The 21,476-nt window shown below is 39.1% G+C and overlaps 1 protein-coding gene across 2 annotated transcripts; it reads right to left on the minus strand.

Moving 5' to 3' along the window:
* Positions 1-755: 755 nt before the first annotated feature.
* ETL1 (SNF2 domain-containing protein / helicase domain-containing protein) lies at positions 756-21,260 on the minus strand. Of its 2 annotated transcripts, none has more exons than XM_077390878.1 (12): positions 20,438-21,260; positions 20,246-20,363; positions 10,165-10,217; positions 9,816-10,066; positions 9,515-9,695; positions 6,237-6,422; positions 5,734-5,907; positions 5,493-5,651; positions 3,142-3,219; positions 2,342-2,478; positions 1,894-2,112; positions 756-1,511 (listed from the first exon to the last, which is right to left on the minus strand). In XM_077390878.1, exons 1-12 carry the CDS (start codon positions 21,050-21,052, stop codon positions 1,349-1,351), a joined length of 2,334 nt encoding a protein of 777 aa, XP_077246993.1. In that variant the 5' UTR covers positions 21,053-21,260; the 3' UTR covers positions 756-1,348. The 2 variants fall into 2 exon arrangements, with proteins under 2 accessions (XP_077246993.1, XP_077246994.1); XM_077390879.1 differs by having other exon boundaries at positions 10,165-10,205; positions 20,438-21,259.
* Positions 21,261-21,476: the final 216 nt, after the last annotated feature.

Genomic DNA, 21,476 nt, shown 5'->3' on the forward strand with positions numbered 1-21,476 from the left:
CATTTTGGAGGCCCACAGTATCATAACCACATTTTGTAATAATATAATTCAAAATTCAAATTGATATGGGCACACGTACTGTTCATAGCTCCTCACATATAACATGCACACACATAGGATTCCTGTTTCATTCTCAAAAGTCATCTAGTTGTATGGTGATGTCTCAACACTCAATAATAACTAACCGAAATATGTGGGCAGGGCCCGGTCTGAGCCCTTCCTACCATTTTGTTTTTTAGTTCTTAGTTATTTTCAAGTCCATAATGTTGAGAACCTAATTTTTCGAAATAAAGGATGAATACTTGGTTTATTTCTCATTTATTGTCTGCAAACACACCTTCATATCTCTGTTAATTTCTCATATATTGTCATGGACAGAGCAACCAACAAACCTGCAGAGATGAAATGAGGATTTTTAAACCAAGCTTGGAAAGAATATAAAAAAGAAAAGACACGCTGAGTTTGTGCAATTATTAAACCATGGTTGTGCTGATATCATTCCCCTATCGAAAATCATTAAATGATAAAAAAAAAAAAAAAAAACTGGCAAATACTAGACTCATTGTTCAAGGAAATAAAAAAATGGATGAATTTTTCAGCAGAATATTAAAAAAATCAAAGGGCATTTTTGTCCTAAAACAATTACTATCAAATACATATATCAACATTAATAGGAAAATGCTAATACACTGCCCTACATGGGATCAATTAATTTTAACTTAACATAATAAATAACTAATGGGAACAAGAGCATGTGTCCAAAAGAAATTACTGTCCATTATGAGTTGAGGAATGTTTAGGAGTTTACTAGAAATACTGTTCAAATAACTTTTTGGCTAAATCAAGGAACTCAAATGACTAATTGGAATATACTCTACAACACCCACCAACCCCACATTCACACCAAAAAAAGAGGGGGTAAAAGGGTTCTGTTTCTCACCTGGAAGAATCAAAAGGGCTGCCAAGCCATTCAACTCACATGAAATATTAGTTCAATTTCACATGTGATCTCCAACTCAGATCACCCACTAACTACTTCAGTAAGTTTGCACTAATATGAAGATCTGCTTTCCCACTTCCTTTTTGTTGACCTCTACACCATCATTTTAGGTAATGGGTCAAATCTGTTCCCAAATGTTTGTTTTCTTCCTAAAGACATCAATCATTTCCTTAATCAGGAGACAATAGTAGACAACAATCATTTGAGTTGGGGTCGAGATTTTGGGGTGGACTACACATAATTCAACCTTTCCACGTGGCATGATTCGACACAGAAATTCGATCTTCAGGTCTGCAAAAATGGAGAAACAAGAATCCAGTGCCTTGATTAAATTTTCCACTCCTCAGTTTAACCCAGCAGGAGGGAAGATAAAATCTCTCCCATCGTCTTCTCGGTCATGTCACTTTCATTATCCAGATCCATACCAGATTCCAGAACAGCAGCATCCAGTACCAGTTTACGCTTTGCAATCTCAAAAACATTCTCATCCACAGTGCCCCTGGTCACAAGCCTGAAAGAAGCTTACCCAGAAGGGTAAAATTTATGTATCCATGATTTTCAAACCAGCAAGGAAAAAAATGTAAACAGGATGGGAAACTTTTGTGCCATTCATTAAAAAAATGGAAAATGATATGGAGAGCGAGAGTACGAACGAGCAGGGGACCTACAATGAGAATGTGCCATGTGTGCACAAAAAAAAGAGTTATTGTTCATTTTCCTGAACCTAAGGGCCGGCTCACGTCACTTGTGATGTTGTGGCGAGAATCAATTTTTTTGGTCCCCTTTTTGGTCGTACTCTCGGTTTCCCTAGCATTACTAAAAAAAAAGGATGGAAAACTTTTGTAATGTGTAGGATTATATGGAAATGAGTAGTTGACGAATGGATGAGATACCTGTAAATGGTGACGGGTTTTGCTTGCCCGATCCTGTGGCAGCGATCTTCAGCTTGGCGGTCCATTTGCGGGTTGAAATCCATGTCATGTATGACTACGGTATCAGCTCCAATCAAGTTTAGCCCCTGCCCTCCCGCTCTTGTTGAAAGTAAGCACGCAAAGATAGAAGGGTCATTGTTGAATGTATCCACTATAGTCTGTCTTTCAGTTACCTGAGTACTGGCATTTAGAAGTTGGAAGAGAAATTATTAGATTTTTTGGCTTGAACCCACAAAATGGAGGTTGCGACACAAAGCACCTTCCGATGGAGATACAGGCTCAAACCCATGCAGAAATGATAAGATGGATACCCTGACTTATAGCATTTAAAACACAAATATGATAACATTACACAACAGCGATATATACATGCATCCATATAACAATGTAGTGTGTGCTATGAGTATACCTGCCATCAAGGCGTCTGTATGTAACTCCTATGACATCCAAAGCCCATTCTAGAATGTCAAGCATTGAGGTCCATTGGCTGAAAATCAGAACCCGGTGCCCATCTTTTTTCAATGAAGGAAGAAGTTCGGCTAACACCTGCAACACAAAAGTAAACAAGCAAACTTTGTTTTTTTTCTTTTCGATTTTGTGTTTCATTTGTTGAGAAATGTAGTATTAGTGTGATATAAGTGTTTTTGTATTGATATGCCCACCGTGCATGTAGCGAGTATTTGTGTGTGTTTGGTGATTTGGGCCATTGATCTGGTGGACTACCACCAGATTGAGCATGTACAAACCCACGCTGAGCAGACAATCATAACCCCTTGATAAACAAAGGGTCAAATGCTGTTCTGCCAAAAAATTTGACAACCAATTTGCCATGCAACCAGCCACCCCAATACGGTCTAGTAGTTGCCCACCAGATAAATGACCCAAATCACTGCCCAACCATGTGGGTGTATGAAGGGATTTTGAATACAAATACATTTTGGGGCCGTTTGGATACGCGGAATTTAGAATCATGAGATTTCTAAACCCTGATTTTCTTACTTAAAATCCAAGAAACGCTGGACGGACAGCATGCAGCAGCCTGATCATGAACTCTCTTTTACACTGTTTTCAAACTAAAAACCTGGATTCCCCTTTGCATTCGCATGAATACAACTTTTAAGTCTTCGGAAAGATTTCAGAATATAATGGTTTATTAGGTAAATCTAATGAATCAATTCAAATTTAAAATGACATCTTGAGTAAACATACCTGACATTTTGCAGAAAGCAAAACATGTTTATCCTGAAGAGCTCCCTTTGCATCAATACCGTAATACGTAACTAGTAGCTGTGAAGCATAAGTACAAAAAAAAAAGGGAACAAAATTACGTTCGTCATTCCTGATTTATCTGCCATAAAACAAGATTTGTCAACTGTACTTTGAATAAAAGTTTCGAAAGTACAACCTAGTTAACCATGCTCAAAAACATAGATAGCTCTCTTCATGCTACAGGCAAATGGACATATTCAAAGATTTGGAGACCTTCGTAATGAAAAAAAATGTTCCATGTATTCTCCCTTTAGTTCCCCATGAAAGTGACCATATTCAAGTTTTAAAATCAATCTGTTTCAGAATGCATCCATTACAGTTAACAACCAAAAGAACTACTCTGATTGTAACCATATTCACAGGCAGGTTGAACATCGTTGTAATTAAGATCTTATTTTTTATTATAGATTTTTTTAGTCCAATCTTCCTATGCAACTCTCAGCCAAACCACTGAATTTATATTTAACTTTGTACACCCCCTGTTTGCAGCCAGCCGTATTCTTTCCTTCCTAGAAAATAGTTCCCAAGTATTTCTTTCATACACGAAGCTTCTATTTTTTTCATCTTTATCCATATTTTTTATTTTTAACTTTTCACAACCATCTAGTTCCACTACCATCCCTACTTGGGTTAGATGGTCCATAAAGGAATTCTTATCGACAAAAGAAATATTCAGGATACCTAACAAAGGTGTGTTTGTTGGGTAGGGCAAACGGGCTGTGGAGTCTAATTTTAGTTCACCAGAGTAGAATTTCAGTTGGTGTTTTGCAATGGAAGGAACAACTTCAACTTCACCAGGCGCTTCACTGTTTTGCATTGCTCGATCAGTCTTTGGCTCTCCCCAAATACACCTTGAAATCAGACTCAGAAAGAGATTGAAAAATCAAGTCTCAACCCAAACAGGCTTTCATAGGCAGGTGTTCCTAGTTGACCACTAATAAGATATACTTCAGGTATATGGTGAAGTGTATCTTCGGAATTAAAACACTTAAACTGAAAGAAGTGTTTTGAAGACATTCGTAAAAAAGGTGGGGGTCGCTCCAATTGAGGAGAAGATGAGAGATCACCGCTTAAGATGGTTTGGATATATCCAACGTAGGCCGAAGAAGAGGATAAGAGAACTAGAATTAGAAGAGAATTAGAGGGGAGAAGAAGAGACGAAATTAGAGGGGAGAATCTCAATCAATTCAATTAATCATCCAAACTTAAAATCCCTAATACAAGAGGCCTATATATAGGCAATGGAACTAAGATTCCACGGAAAAGAAAATCTCTAAAAATAACATGGAAAATAAAATCCTAGAAAATAACATAGAAAATTTTAAAAATGTAAATAAATCCTAATAGGCAAATATGCCACTTATTGGCCTACTATCTGCATCACAAAGCTTGGGGGGGGAGGGGAATGGGTAAAGGGTACTTGGCATCCTGATGCAGCTTTTTATTGTATAATTGGATCCCTGTGGGGTTTCTGTATGTTGTTGGTATCAGTTATCAGTTGTCCATTTTCCCTCTAAGCTTCCCGGGCAAGATTTGCAACTGAAAATTGTATTGCATGTTACATGACAAATTGACAATTAACAAACCTACCTTTCTACGCACAAAAATATAATATAATTAACAGCAGCATGGGTATCTTGATGTGGCTGATTCAGCTTCAACTGCATGAGTGAAGAAGCAAACAAAAACAATTGCGATGTGTCGGAGTGTATAAAATCACCGTTACCATTTATATAAAAAGTGTGACTGAGTTGTTGTGATCATAGTTGTCAACCCGTGACTCGACACGACTCGTGACTAGTAAGGTTTTTTTACAAGAAAAGAAATTCAGTTGAAAAAAATGAAATTATATATCAAAAGATGAAGCATGTAAAAAACATAAACCAATAGCACATGGATAAAGCACTGAGCCAAAAATATAAATAACTGTATGGTTGTAACTTGCATGCACAAAAATACTATGTTCCAACTTCCAAGTTTTCAACCATAAAAACAAGAAAGCCCAGGCCCAGAGACTTGACTCAACTCGTAAGAGTTATTTTTTCGAGTCGACATCCAACGACTTCTCCGAATCACCAGACGAGCCTTCAACATAGGCGAGTCACCCATGTGACTCGCCTCGAAAGCCCAGCGACTCAACTCGACTCGAGAGTTGACTTGTACGAGTCATAAGAGTTTGACAACACTCAAGTCATGCTGATCTAGCACTTTCAGAACAAAGTGCAAACTATGACAACTTGTCAAGCAATGAAGATAAATGCAACAACATAAGTATCTGCAACAAGGATTACCCGGTGGAGTGCAAAGTCATTGTAACCCTTAAGTTCTTCAATTACTCTGTCCAATGTGCATTCAAAGCCAAATGCACCTTTTGGATGCAACATTCTCGCAAAACGAACAACATCCTGATCATTGTAAAGACGCCTCACCAGTAGGGGATGATTTGCAATCTGACATAAGCATGAGATATCTGGAATCAGATCCAAAAGTTCCACAGATAAGACCCAGGCAGTACATGAAAAACTACAGCACCTTGCGTAGTTGCACGAAATAGTTAGAAATTTGACGCCGTGGAAGAAAGCCAACAACATTATTAGAATTAAACTCTGATAACTTCGCCATGCGAGCTTGAGAAGCTGCACGATACTCATCAATGGCTTCTTTATAAGCCTCGGCTTGTTCACTTCCCATGATCGCATACTCAACCTGCAGCAATTTTTTTCTCATATCTCCGGAATACACTACATTAGAAGGCAAGGATAAAACAATACCTTTGGGCATGGATTTAAATTTCGGTTTCAGTTTCGGTCTCGGCCGAAATCCAGTAAAAAAAAAGAGAATTAATTAATTATTTCTGTAATTTTGGAAAAATACTGAATTTTTGAAAAAAAAAATTGAATTATTTCGCGAAATTTCAGTTTCGGTCCCAACCGAAATTCGGACAAAATTTAAAACCATGCCTTTGAGTGCACTACGTCACCCATAAAATTCGAGACCAATGTGAAACTTAACCAGGTAAATACCATTGGACTTACACGTTGTTTCTTTGGGACAAGTTGCTGCATTACATCCGATTTTAAGCGCCTCAAAATAAATGGTCCCAAAATGGATTTTATGCGGGCTATCAAATCTCTATCTTCTGCATTCAATAGTTTTTTCAGATCCACATCTCCAGTTGAAAAAATATCAGGCATCATGAACTCCAACAGCGACCACAACTCCTGCAAAGAAATGCCATTGTAGTTATAGTAAAGATGTTGCTAGTGACTAAGCAATAAATATGCAACAAAGCCGTATCTGGATGATTTAAAATATGAACACCTCACAAGCAGATGTTACGGAAAAAGTAAATTCCATTCAGGCCATGCAATTTTGAAAAAAAGTCAAACGGTGTGGCATTACAGCACTCCCAATAGCTATTTTCAGATGACCCCATATGACAAACATGGAGTGCTTCTCTAGAAAGCCCACGAGAATACAAGCTCTAGTAGCCATGATTTTAAATTTCCATGAAATGACTGAAATGTTTCCATTTCCATCGCCACCGAAACGAAATCTACATAATTTCCTTTTACATCATTATTTCCCCGAAATTTTGAGCGAATTTCTAAAATTTGACCGAAATTCTCGAAATCTGACCGAAATCCCTGAAATTCAACCGAAATGATCGGAACGACAAAAGATGGAAAGATATTATTTGCATTCTATTTCATTTCACTAATGTAGATAATGATATTTGGTATGCAACATCATTGAACTACACAACAAAGATATGCATAGGATGTCAGATCGACATGGGACCAACAATACCTCGTAACTCTATGCGGTATTAACATAGAGTTGGGGTCCTTAGAGGGGAGACGCACAGTACTCTCTTATACTTCATTACATTGTACTTTTTTATTGACTTTACTGTTCCAGACATGCGACAACGCATGTCACTAGGTGTTCGATGTGATTAAGCCATTATGGTTGGCTTTCTTGCTTATGTGGTAGTTTATGAGTATGTATTTGTGCTTATTCAAGCATCTCCCAAAGTCTCATCTTAAAATTTCATTATTTGCATATTTTTTTTAAAGATTAAAAAATTTCATCATTTGCATATGCTTCCATACGTTTCAGTGATTTTACAAGATTTCCACTGAAACTGAAATGTTTCCATTTCTGTGCCGACCGAAATTGAAATATAAAACCTTGGTTCCCAGTATCCAAAAAAAGAGTTACTAATTGTTTCTCAATTCAACACTTACTTTCTCCTAACTCCTTCCTTTGTTGTTGGGAAGGATTTTTCAAATGAGTATTCTCCTTCCTAGATGTTTGCATCAATTGAATCTCTATCTCACATATGCTTCCTCGGATTCACTACCTTTACGTCCCAATTTTGGTGTTGAAGTGGAAATTTCTTGTGTTTTAGGTTTTAGAAAACCTAATTATAAAAACTCCATATACCTGCCGCTAAGGTGTGGGAGGCAAGTGGTGGCTGCAAAAAGAGAGAGGGCTTTTCTCTTGGACGTTGCGGCTACGGCTCTGGTGTAGAGAGAGAGAGAGAGAGGAGAGATAAGAACAGGAGAGGAGAGTGCTTTTTTTGGGTTTTTCTCTTGGGCTTTTCTCTCAAGTTTTTCTTGGGTACAGACTTGGGTGAGAAAAGCAAGGGAAGGATTGCGGGTTTGTGGGTTTTGGGTTAATCCATTGTAATCCTTGTACATTTGTTTTCTCTTAGTGTAAGATCGTGTTCTCAATCCATTGTAATCCTTGTATAGTTGTTTTCTCTAAGTGTAAGATCGTGTTCTCACCCGTGGATGTAGGCATCTTGGCCGAACCACGTAAAATCCCAGTGTTCATATTGTGGCTTGTTTTCTTATTTTACTTATCCGTTAATTTCACACCAACAGTGATTTGAGATGGTGATTTGAGATGGCGGTAAAATTGTTTCTATCGAGTTAACATCGACAGATCCGACGGAAAGGGCATTTCACCTATGGCAGATGAGGATGAAGGGCATCCTTGTTCAATAGGGTCTAGCTAAGGCGTTGAAGGGAAAAGATGGGAAGACGGAGAAAATGGTAGATGGGAAGACAATGAGTCGAAGGCGATCAACACGATTCGGCTATGTATGGCAGGTAACGCAAATTCCTTTCTTTTCTAGAAACCACTTTTTCATTTCTTTTCTTGGTGTCAAGGATATGTGGTACAAAAATAGAGAATCTATTCCCTTATTTCCTTCGCAAAAAAAAAAAAAAGATCTTGGAGATTGTGCAATGCTTACTCTCAAACTCTTCGTTTACACAGGTAACGCTATGTTTTAACGTTATGGAAGACGAAGCGCCTAAATTATGAGAGAGGTTAGAAAAGCTTTATAAGTCAATAAGCTTGGCCAACCAATTATATTTGAAGTGGCAATTGTACGAGCTAAAGATCCATGCAGGGGGAGAAAAAGGTTCAAGTGGCACTTACCTTATTCTTACAAGGCAAGGGAGAAAAAAAAAGTTATTCAAATCAAAAAGATTATCAATGAGCTAAAATTTATCAAAATAAGGAATAGGAGTATCACTACTATTCATTTCAAAAAAAAGGAGTACCACTACTATGCTAGCTTATGTTGGTGATATAGTAATAATTTGTGATGATTAAAACATCACAGATGTACAGAAACATCTTCGCAACAAGCTTGTTAACAAGGGCTTGAAATTATTCACGTATTTTTTGGCTATGGAAATGACAAGATCCAAAAAGTCAAATTTTTTTTCTTAGAAGCATACCTTGGATCAGTTTGGAGATGATCCTAATGAATTATGTCACAGATTGGTAAGAAAATTAATTTAACTAACCATCACAAGACCTGAACTAGCATATGCTTTCGGGGTTGTTAGCCAATTCTAGACGATTCTAATGCATAATATCAGAGATTTGTAGGAAAATTAATTTAACTAACATCACAAGACCTAAACTAGCAAATGCTTTTGGTGCTGCTAGTCAATTCCTCCATGCTACAGGAAATATGCACATTGTGAAGTTGTGCATAGAATTCATAATAGAGTGAAATGTATCGTTGTTGTGAGAACAAAAATCAAATCGGAGCACCCATCGTTTTGTAATGAACATGTAAAACAAGAGCAATGCCAGATACAAAGGCGCCCCTGCAGAAGGGGGCAAAGGGCGCCCCCATTGGTCAGATTTCAATTAAGACAGTTATAATTGTAATTTTCTGTGCCATCTTAAATGAAATCTGACCAATGGGGGCGCCCTTTGCCCCTTGCAAAAACAATAAACTCCAGTGATAATCTAAAAGAAAGGACATAACCCAACAGTATACATGTAAATCATTTTGAAGTGGCGTCCCTGTGAGCATCAAGCGTTGTTGTGCATTCTGTGCAACAGACATTAGGTTCTTCCAACGATAGCTATTCTTATCCTTCAAAACATGAGCTTCATCCATTATAACACAGCTCCATCGCCAGCGCTTCAGCGCCTTACGATCATCTTTTTGCTGCACACTGCCATAAGAAATGCAAAATAGTCAACTAATAAAGAGCCACATACAGGCTAATATAGCAATATTGATTAGGAACTTGAAATGCAATTTTAAAGTGAGGAAACCCAACAATTTTGCAAACCTGTGACGCTCAAAAAGTGTGTAACACACTAATAACACATTAAATGGAGGTGGCAGACCAGCCTTGCCTAGAGAGGTTAATTCTTTTGAATAGGCAGTTCGTGCAGCTCCATGAAATTGGAGAACAGAAAATGATGGGCACCACTTTTTAAGCTCTCTTTCCCAGTTCTCTAAAAGGGAAGCTGGGCAGACAATTAAGTGAGGACCTGGGTCATTGTCCAAGTGCTTCAGAAGCATTAAATATGTGATCGCCTGTGAGAGTAGAAAGCAGTAGCAATCATTTCCCGATTCCAGAAATACAATTTATAGAAACTCTGCAGAAATATGCAAGGATATGAAGGCTAGTATACCTGAACAGTTTTACCAAGCCCCATCTCATCTGCCAATATGGCTGCAGAGTAAACTTGTAAGAGTCAAATATTAATCCATGCTAAAAAGCTGAATAAGTTACTGCACCAAAGCAATCCTTTTTTTTTCCATTTCATGATCAGTATATGTTAATCCATGCTAAAATTTAGAATAAGTTAAACGGCACACAGCAATCTTCTTCTTTTTTCGTTTCCTTGATTAAAAATTTGAGTAAGTTAAACTACCCACAGCAATCTTTCTTTTTTTTTCCATTTGTTGATCAGTATTGCAGAGGTGTTAATTACGCACAATTAAAACATTTGACACCAAATAGTAAATCGACCATAAATCACTGATGAATTGACATTCTGTGGGCATGCTCACAGGAAAAGGCAACTAAATGTAAACAGGTGTAGTAAACACCATCAGTTCTTAATCTAAGTAAGCATCTAGCTGCGGATGAAATCCAATTAGCAGTATGTCATTAATAATTTCAGAGTCCATATAGAAATGAGACACCAGCAGAACACAATAAAATCTAGAACAACTGATGATCTCAGCAAACGGGACTTCCTCAATCTAGATCAGCAAACGGGACTGCAGATAAATTAGCCAGAGAAGGAGTCTTTAGGGAGGGCTTGGAACAGTTTGACCATCTTCCTCCTTGAGTTTCCGGCTTCTCAATTTCTATACTCTTTATGTTTTTGTTTTTATTTCATTTTACCTTGTACTTTCCTCAGAACTTCCGCGGTCTCGTTTATTAATATATTATCTATTTGCCCTTCAAAAAAAAAAAAAACTGATGATCTCACTCTTATCATCCTTAAAAACTCATTTGATCCCAGCCATACTCAGTGTCACCCAAAAAGTAGCTATCGAATTTTAACTGGGCAACATTATGAGGTAGAGGGCCCATTAAGCTGTTATCGTGTCCTTATTCGCCTCACCTTCACTATTTCTTTCAATTTTCTCACAAAGTCTTGAATCAATATCCCACAAAAGTTCTTCCTCACCAAAATTGATGCAGAGGCAGATAGCAGAAGTATATGCTGTAGCACAAGCTTAGGGTAAAGTAAAGGGCAAAGTGATGAGATTAGTGGAGGGAAAATCAAGGGAGATGGAAGAAAAACAAAGGAAAAGGAATGTGAAAAGATTGAAAAGGACACATGAAATTGTTAAAAGGGCACATAAAAGGGAGTAAAAGGGCGTGAAAGTAATGGAAATCTTTGTTGAAGGGTATGTGACTGCATAGGGAATGATAAGTGGAAGTTAGTCGAGGTTGAAAAGGTTTAAAAAACCAAGATTGGTTTTCAAGAAGATGGTGGAAGTTTTGGGTAGTTAGAAATCAAGATTCGGTTAATGGGGCCAAGGTTGGCTTCAAGATTGGTTAAGGGAATCGGTTAGAGGTAAGTGGGATTTCAAGGGATCTCTTTGGGAGGTTTCAAGAAGTAATGGGCTCTGAACAAAAGAACAAGAAGGAAGCTTTCAAGAATCGGTTGTAAAGATGAAGGGAGGTGTCGGCTAAAGGAAAGAATGGAAATAGTATGGGTTAATGTGTAGGTTAGCAAGGAGAAACGGCTGAGAATATGAAAGTATGGTGGCTGTTTTGGCTTTTGGCCGATGAAGTTAGGTAAAAGAATTGGTTTAGGCATTAACAACCCAGGAAATAGGGGCTATTTGGTTGGAACCTAGGAAGCACGGGTAACCCTAAAAGCTCTCCGTACCCGTGTCGGGTGCGTATCCGGTACGGGTACGCACCCAAAGATGGGTTTTTAAAAAATACGGTTTTTGGGTTTTGGGTGCGTTTGGGGTGCACACCCGACACGCACCAGATGTTTTATTTTTAAAAAAAAATAGTTGGGGGGGTGTTCAGGTAAAAAGAGGGTGTGTGTGTTATATTACTTATTAATCTAATAGGGTTGTGTGGAGTAAAAGAGAGGGGGGGGGGAGGGGGTGGTTAAAAAGACTTAAAAAGAAAACAAAGGGTTTTCTTAAACAAACCCTAAGTCCCTAACACTGCTCTCTCTCTCTCTACTCGACTCCCTCTCCGGCTCTCTCTCTCTCTCTCTCTCTCTCTCTCTCTCTCTCTCTCTCTCTCTCTCTCTCTCTCTCTCTCCCTGTTTGTTTTTTTATTTATTTTGAGAACAAATTGTGAGTCAAAAGCTGATTACTGGACTCACAATCTGTTGAGATGAATTTTGGGTCCAAGAATCAGCTTCGGACTCTCTCTCTCTCTCTCTCTCTCTCTCTCTCTCTCTCTCTCTCTCTCTCTCTCTGTTTCCCTCTCTCTTCTTGACTCTCTCTCTACCTCTATCACTCTCTCTGTATCTCTTTCTCTCTCTGTTTTTTTTTTTTTTTGGATTTTGTCAATCGATTTTGAGTCCAAAACAGATTATTCGGCCCTGTTTGTTTTGGATTTTGAGAACAGATTGTGAGTCCAAAGCAGATTTTTGGACTCACAATCTGTTGAATCTAATTTTGAGTCCAAGAATCAGCTTCGGACTCACAATCTGTTCTCAAAATCCAAATCTGATTTTTGGGTGCAATACATGTTGGCTGTTGAGAGTCCAAAACTGATTTTTGGGTGCAATACCTGTTGGGCTGTTGAGAGTCCAAAACTGATTTTTTAGTGCAATACCTGTTGGTTGTTGGCTGTTGAGAGTCCAAAACTGATTTTTGGGTGCAATACCTGTTGGCTGTTGAGAGTCCAAAACTGATTTTTGAGTGCAATACCTGTTAGCTGTTGAGAGTCCAAATGTTTTGATTTTTGGGTGCAATACCTGTTGCCCTGTTGGGCTGTTTTTTTTTTTTTTGAATGGTAGCAATTATATTAAAAGAAGACTGAGGGTGTCCCCCTTACAACACAGAAAAATAAAACAAACTATGGTAATACAATTAGGGCGGGAGAAAATCATAGAGTTCTAAAGCCTGCAGCGATACGCCAACTTTTGCTAACTTATCTGCTGCGTCATTAGCAGAGCGCCTCACATGATTAAAAGTTACCGGCCGCCTCTGTAAGATATCTGTAATCTCGTCAAAGAATTTAAGAAAGCGCCACGGGGGAGTCTGAGGTCCCCTGAGCCATCTTATAACATTCAGTGAGTCACCCTCCACAACACAGCTGTCTGATATTTCCCTAACCAAGCTTACAATGCCTTGATGCGCTGCCCTTACCTCAGCCTCATTCGAATCCGCTAAGCCGAGTGGGCCAGAAAAAGCCTTCAGGACGACACCGTTGCTATCTCGTAATACTCCACCAATCCCTGCAGGGCCTGGGTTGCCCAAGCTTGAACCATCAAAATTTAATTTAAAGTGCCCTTCTTGAGGAGGGCTCCAATGCTGAATGGATACCTGCTGAACTTCCTTGCTATGGCACACTACCGTCCACCCTTCCCACAGCTCAAATGCCGAGACGAAACGGAATAACGGCAGGGCTCTAGCCCAGGAGATAGTAAGCGAAATGACCTTAATAAATAAAAAGAACGGAGATTTAGCTTTCCCATCAAAGATCCGAGAGTTCCTTTCTGTCCATATTACCCATAAAACCGCCATTAAGGATAGCCACCACAACCTCTTTCCCTTGCTTCCCCAAGGTATACATCCCCAGCCGGCAAACAGATCTTGCAAACATGAAGGGAACACCCATATGATGCCAAATCGGCCTAAAAGCCTCCCCCAAATCTCCCTTACTACTCGACAGTGTATGAAAATGTGATCGACAATCAGCATGTGCCTTTGACGCAGGAAGTCCACTGTTTGTATTCGATTCCTTAATGCCGCCCAACCGAAGAAGCATACTCTAGGGGGCGCCTTTGTTTTCCACACCTTTGCTACCAGATGATTAACCTCAAAAGGCACCAAACTATTATAAAAAGACTTTACCGAGAAGCTACCTGAAGACGTTGCTGCCCACAACCGTTTGTCTTTCCCAGAGACACTAACATAATTCTGCTCCAGAATCTGAAATAAGTTCGTCACCGATGGCAATTCGCGGTCAAAGAAATTCCGACGGAAAGGAGGCTGCCATATAACTTTTCCTCCAACGTATTCAAAACAATCTTTCACATAGAGATCCTTATCCGCTGCAACTAGAAAAAGATCCGGGAATAGGGCTTGGAGCGGTACAGCCGAACACCATCGCATGGGCCAGAAAGATATCCGCTCGCCGGAGTACACACGATACGTGATTTCACGATCAAATAGCGGTAAGAGGCTGAGGATATCCCGCCAAAAGCCCTGTTGGGCTGTTGAGAGTCCAAAACTGATTTTTGGGTGCAATCAGTGTTTCAAAACTCGATGACTCGGCTCGGAACTCGGCCGAGTCGACTCGGAATAGCGGCAGCCGCATTTTGGAGTCACAGACTCGGCGAGTCCGGGCCGAGTGAGCCGAGTCTGGCAAGCGTAACAAGCTTTTTTTCCCATATTTAAGGATTAAAAAGGATAAAAAGCAAGATCTGTTCAACTACCAAATACCTATAAATTTGGGTTGAGTTGTGGTTCTCCTTCATCGCCATGAAAAGCTCGAACACCTTTGGTTGCTCGCACAAAGCCCTTCTGCAGCTGGATGCATCGCAGAAAATCCGTCGGCCAGGAAAAACCTCTTCTTATTTACCCAAAAGTAACTAAGTGTTGGTGATGGAAGATAATATATTTGCCCTTCTTTTACTTGGGACAGCACCCAGTAGTGTAAAAGAGTAGTCAAAGATAAACAAGGGGTTGTCCCAAGTAAAAACAAGGAGTGAAGATATCACTTCCCTGTTTCCTTCCTCTATACGCTATTTATTCCTCAATAAATGTGATCCTTGTCTTCCTCTGTAAGCCTCAGTAGAGTGAGCACACTTGGCATGTTTTGTCTCATCATATCCCTTACCTGCTATTTTTAACATCCATTAAATATTAAATAATGGGATGTGTGTATTTGTCCCCTTTTCTTCCTGAGCCAGCCACTTTTAGAGTATTTATGACTATCCTTTTACATCATTTCCAACATATATTTTTCACCGTCTATGTTCATTGATAGAGGTAGGAAAGTGATTTACTGGCCTCATTTTCTTCCTTGGGACAGCCACCTCTAGTGCATTTATGATTACTCTTTTACACTACAAGGGGGTGGCTTTATAAAAATTAAGGCTCATCTAACTTGGCCGCGTCAACCACGTTCTTGCCCGCGTCCGCGCCGAGTGGACAAGGATTTTCTTCATCCGCATTCCGTGTCGCATCCGCGTTTTTAAACACTAGGTGCAATACCTGTTGAGACTTGAGAGTCTAAAATTGCTTCATTATAAATTTATAATTGCATTTCATTGTATTGCCATTTGCCACTTGCCTTTTTGAATTTACATGGGTATGTTTGGTTGTGTATACAATTGTTTAATTTACATGGGTATGTTTGGTTTGTGTATACAAATTTACAATTGGTGTTGCCTTGTAACCTTGTTTGTTTCAATTTGTGTAATTGAGAATTAGAGTCCCTTGTTTTGTTGGGTTGCAACGTTGCGTACTAAAATTGTTTTTGTTGTTTAATAGATTTTAGAATGTCTTCATCCGGTGCTAGTAGTGCCGCCCAAGCCGTACATACGTCTTCTACTGATGAAGATTTGTCGAAGCCCTTATAGAAGCATGTCTCTAGATATGATAAAGATCCTAAGGGTGGAGGGAATGTGAGGTGGCAATGCAATTTTTGTAGTAAGAGTTTCATTAGCTCCTACACAAGGGTTAGGGCACACTTGTTGAAGATAGCGGTAAAAGGAATCGGACCATGTCTTAAAGTGAAAGCAAGCAGGAAGACAAGTTGTCCAAGTGGGAGTGCGAGTGCTATTGAAAAGGCATTCAAAATGGCGGCTCACGATCAACTACATGTCGAGATTGCTCGAATGTTTTACTCCAGTGGCTTGCCTTTCACCTAGCAAGGAACCCATACTATGCTAGTTCCTACACTTTTGCCGCCAACAATGCACTTTCGGGTTATTTGCCTCCGGGGTACAACTTGCTTAGGACAACTCCACTTCAAAGAGAGAGGGCTAATATTGATAGGTTGTTGCAACCTATTAGAGACACGTGGAGGGAGAAAGACGTAAGCATTGTTAGTGATGGATGGAGCGACTCAGAGAGGAGGCCTCTCATTAACTTTATGGCTGTATCGGAAGGTAGACCTATGTTTCTTAAGGCGATAGATTGTTCGGGGGAGACAAAGGACAAGCATTTCATTGCTAACTTATTGAAGGAAGTCATTAATGAGGTTGGACATGATAAGGTTGTCCAGGTAGTTACCGATAATGCTCCAAATTGCAAGGCGGCAGGACAACTTGTTGAAGCTCAATTTCCTTCCATATTTTGAACCCCGTGTGTGGTGCACACACTCAATCTTTCTTTAAAGAACATTTGTGCGGCAAAGAATGTGAAAGTAAATCAAATTGCCTATGGAGAATGTAGTTGGATCTCGGATATTGCGGGAGATGTCATGCTAGTGAAGAATTTCATCATGAATCATTCGATGAGATTGGTCATATTCAACGAATTCAATAGTTTGAAGTTGCTTTCCGTTGCCGAGACTCGCTTTGCGAGTGTTATTGTGATGCTTAAGAGATTTAAACTCTTAAAGCAAGGTCTACAATCGATGGTGATTAGTGACAAATGGAATTGCTATCGAGAGGATGATGTAGGAAAAGCAAAGTTTGTGAAAGAGAAGGTGTTGGATGACGTTTGGTGGGATTCCATCGATTACATACTCTCTTTTACATCTCCTATGTATGACATGCTAAGAGAGTGTGACACGGATAAGCCTTGTCTTCATTTGGTTTATGATATGTGGGACACGATGATTGAGAAAGTGAAGACGGCAGTCTATAGAAAGGAATGAAGGAAAGAGGAAAGAAGAAGAGTCTAGCTTTTATGAAGTGGTGCAAGAAATTCTTTTTGATCGTTGGAACAAGAGCAACACTTCGCTTCATTGCTTGGCTCATTCATTGAATCCAAGGTTAGGTGACTTCAAATTTTATTTAGATTAATAGTTATGTTCATTGTGAACTTTATTTCGTACTTTTAACATGAAACTAAATTATTTTTTCTATTCTTGAAGGTATTACAGCGAAGAATGGCTTAGTGCCGGTTCAAATCGTGTTCCTCCACATAAGGATACAGAGATTTATGCAGAGAGGGTAAAGTGCCTCAAAAGGTACTTTCTCAATTCAGCAGATCGCACGAAGGCTAATGTGGAGTTTGCCCACTTCTCTATGAAGTCTGGATTATTTAATGACGCTGATTCCATCAATGACCGAGCTACTTTAGAGCCTTATGATTGGTGGGCTGTTCACGGTACGTGTGCTCCTATGCTTCAAAGCTTAGCTTTGAAGCTTCTTATGCAGCCTTCGTCTTCATCTTGTGCCGAGAGGAATTGGAGCACATCTTGTGCCGAGAGGAATTGGAGCACTTACTCCTTTGTGCACTTTTGAGAAGGAAGAAGATAACTCCACAACGGGCTCAAGACTTGGTTTTTGTTCGTAGTAATCTTCGTCTTCTATCAAGACGATCTCCACAGTATGTACAAGGAGAGACGAAGATATGGGACATAGGTGGAGATTCATTTGATTCTTTTGAGGATGTTGGGGTGCTTGAAGTTGCTAGCCTTTCACTCGATGAGCCAGATTTGGAGGCCGTTGTTTTTACCGATGATGTAGAGGATGATATTGGAGATGAGGCGACGGACATTATATCTAATGAATGATGCGATCGTAACATCTTGTACTTGAAGTTGGAACTTATGAAATATGGAGTAATATTAGATTTTGCAATTTTGGTGATGTTAATTTTAATTTGATTGTTCTTTAAATTTTTTTAATTTTTATAAATATATAATAAAATAATAGAAAATATTATTATATTCAGCGTACCCGAACATACCCGTGTCGTGTCGTACCCGCACCCCGTACCCGTACCCGTGCTTCTTAGGTTGGAACTTAAAGAGAGGCTTGGGAAGGTGTTGTGGCTGAGTTAAAGAGATTGAGGTGGGGTTAGGTAAACGAATTGGTTTAGGAATAAAACATCCCAAATGTTACTGTTTCCATCCCCCTAAACGCATACCAAAAGTGAAATGCATTGTGAAACCAAAACTATAAGTGTATAAGTGGTAATATATATCAGCATGTGTTGCTTAATTATATTTATATGAATTACATGTGAAATGTGGTGTATATATTATGCATAAATATTTATATGAATTACATGTGAAATGTTGTATGCAGTGTTTAAAAACGTGGATGTAGCGCAGAACGCGGCCAAAGAAAATCGTAGTCGACTTGGCATGACGTGGTCGAGTACTCGGTTGACGCAGATGAGTACTCAGTTGACGCGGTCATAATTCGAGAGTCAAAGGAGTTTTTATTGACCCTATAGGGCAAAACGGGAAACATAGATGCGGCGCAATGCAGAATGTAGCCAAGGTTAAAAGGAGTCAACTCGGGGGAGTTGACGTCGAGGCAGGGGAGTTTTAAAACTCTGATTTGTATGTACTGAATTATCGGACATTTGAGACAAGGCATGTCACTAGGTTTCGATGTTGTTAAATCATTATGGATGATTGTCTTGCATATGTGATAGTTGCTAAGTGTGCACTTGTGCTTATTCAAGCATTTCATGAATTTGCATTCTAAAATTCTATCATTTGCATCTGTTTCCACACACATCCGCGAGTTTAAAGGATTTCCACCGAAATTTCCAACCAAAATCGGATTGTTTTCTTTTCTATAGGGACCGAAACTGAAATTTAAATTCTTGAAGAGAGCAATGAGAAAAGAAAAGAGCGAGCAAGTGGAAAGAATCATCAGTAGTGAACACGAGGCATGTAGAAAACATCATTAGAAGTGCACAAGATACATAAAAAGAGATATGGTACAGTAGTCTATTGACGAAGGGCGAATGTAGGTTATAGCACAAGTCAAAGAGGCCTCCACGATTTATTAAAGTTACAAGTTGTAGGGATTTGTAGTCCTACAATTTTGACTTGTTAGTCATTTAGGTTTAATGTTAACCGCTATTCCGGAATTACCCTTACGATTTATGATAAGTTTAAAAATTTACATAAGTTTTCTTTCATACATATAATGAGTTCTCTAAGTTATAAATACACTTGTTTGGAGTGTATCTAAAACTATTTCTAGTTTTAAAACACTACTTTGGAATTACCAAAAGCAGAAAGCACACATTTAGGAAAAGGTAATCACCAAAATAGGAAGCAAACTCTAAGAAGAAGCATGACAGAAGCACAGTGCAGCAAACTTTTGAAGCAAAAAGAATTTAGCTTCCAAAGCAAACTTCAGCGGAAACAAGCCCCGGATCCTTCTACATAATTGTAGAAAATTATGTGCATGACCATTCGTTGGTTACAGAATTAAAATATGTGTATAAGTACTATACTGATGCCTAATTCTGTAAATCAGTAGGGCTAATATCTGTGGTTAAGTACAGTTCTTGCCCAATTGCAAACAACAGCCTTACAATACCATAGCGATAGGGCCTCTCAAAATATGATAAAGAATTAAAACCTCTGTATAAGTCCCCAAATCTTGTCACTTATATGGGAAAGTCTCAATGGACCAGGTCTGAGCTCGTATCTCAATTAGAAGCTCCCAAGTGCTACAACCATAGGGATGTTAGTTCAAGCCAGCAAAACAAACAAACAAAAAAGTCTCATTGGACCAGGGCTCCACAATGTAGACCAAGCAATAACATTTGAGGAATTACCCTCTGGTTTTTATGCTATACGAAGTTTTTCAAAATCTAAGCTTCTTAGGGAAGGACTGTATACATTTCCATCACCAAGAAAACAAAAAAGTTTTTTTGTGTTCACATGTTTCCTTCATGGATTGAATCCAATTTGGCCGAGACGATTTAAATCACAACAAATTCCACAACTGAAGGATAATGTGTAGTTTCTATAGGTGAATTCCAATAAAATCTTGAATTGAATGGAAATCTAAAACAAGCAAAAAAACAACCAAAACTGACATTTTTTTTCTTCTGAAATATGAGAAACCAATAAAATCTCAATGACTAAAAAAAGTTCATCATAACTAGAAAAATAAGTACCTCCTCCAATGTTCTTCCTATACAACAGAAGAAGAAAGTTGACACCCACAAGCTGGTATGGCTTCAGAATAGGCTCAAAATCCGAACCTTCCGTCGTACAAGCCGCATCAACATCTTCCTACAGAAACAAAAATACACACTAACTTTTTAAAAAAAAGAACTAAAATATAACAATGAGATTTTTTTTAATACCTGTGTCACGATCCTATTAGAAGAAGCTTCGACTTCAGCATAGCGCTCAGTAGACCACGACATTGAAGGACCATAAAGCTCTTTTCGCAACTCCGCGGATATCTTTGAGCACTTCTGAAGCGCTCGGCCAACTACATCCTCTTCTTCTACCTCTTCCTCTTCTTCCTCTGTTAAAAATTCTTCTTCTTCTTCCTTGACTAAAATTCCTTCATTTTCCTCTTCTGTTGAAGGGATTTCAAACACTTCGGCAAAATCCTCATCACTATCCTCATCTACAACAAATCTCCGAGCTCTACTCCCCTGAGGCCGAAGATTCTTCACCTCAGCATCATCGTCCTCTAAATTGTCCTCAATTCCTGCAAAATCTACACAATTTTCTAAATCTACACAATTTTTCACCTCAGCATCATCGTCCTCTAAATTGTCTTCAATTCCTGTAAAATCTACACAATTTTCCAAATCTACACAATTTTCTGCAGAATTACTGCGGCTTTTGGAGGTATAGGTGAAAGATTCGATCGGAGGAGGGGTTTTCGCCTTCTTGAAAACCCTAGAAATCTCGAACTTGTGGTTTTTCCACTCTTCCTCGGAGATTTCTTCGAAGTCGCGCTTCATTTCATCTTACGATGAGTTGGATCGGTTTGCAGGAGAGGAATTCTTCGAGAGGAGAGCGTAGAAACCCTAATTATCTAGGGTTATTGAATTCGAGCGTTGTTGAAACCCTAGATTTCTAGGGTTTCTGAATTCGAGAAAGAAGAGAAGCTGAATTGGGGAAATAAAATGGCGGTTCGGGAGTGAAAAGAGAGAACGACCAATTTTTTGGAAGATGATAAATTCGCACCCTTTATACGATAATTTGCACCACAGATAAAAGACTTTAACGTTTTTTGACGTCAAATCACGTTCACAGGGGCGCAAATTATCCTACAGGGGGTGCGAATTCATCATCACTCGAGGCAAACGGCGCTAAAAAGAGCGCGGTTGTTTTTTTTTTCGTTATAATACGCACGGGGTGCGTAGAACGCACCGTCTCATGTAA

This window comes from Tasmannia lanceolata, unplaced genomic scaffold, assembly GCF_043159265.1.
Source record: "Tasmannia lanceolata isolate RefF3 unplaced genomic scaffold, GAP_Taslan_0.1 ptg000011l, whole genome shotgun sequence".
Classification (NCBI taxonomy): Eukaryota; Viridiplantae; Streptophyta; class Magnoliopsida; order Canellales; family Winteraceae; genus Tasmannia; species Tasmannia lanceolata.

Bases quoted from the DNA above. Each gene is read 5' to 3' on its own strand.
- ETL1 (XM_077390878.1), bottom strand. From the start codon at position 21,052: ATGAAGCGCGACTTCGAAGAAATCTCCGAGGAAGAGTGGAAAAACCAC. The intron at 20,364-20,437 runs GTATTAAAAAAA...TTGTTTCTGTAG, and splicing joins CTAATAGGATCGTGACACAG to GAAGATGTTGATGCGGCTTG. The intron at 1,512-1,893 runs GTATCTCATCCA...AGCTTCTTTCAG, and splicing joins AAACCCGTCACCATTTACAG to GCTTGTGACCAGGGGCACTG.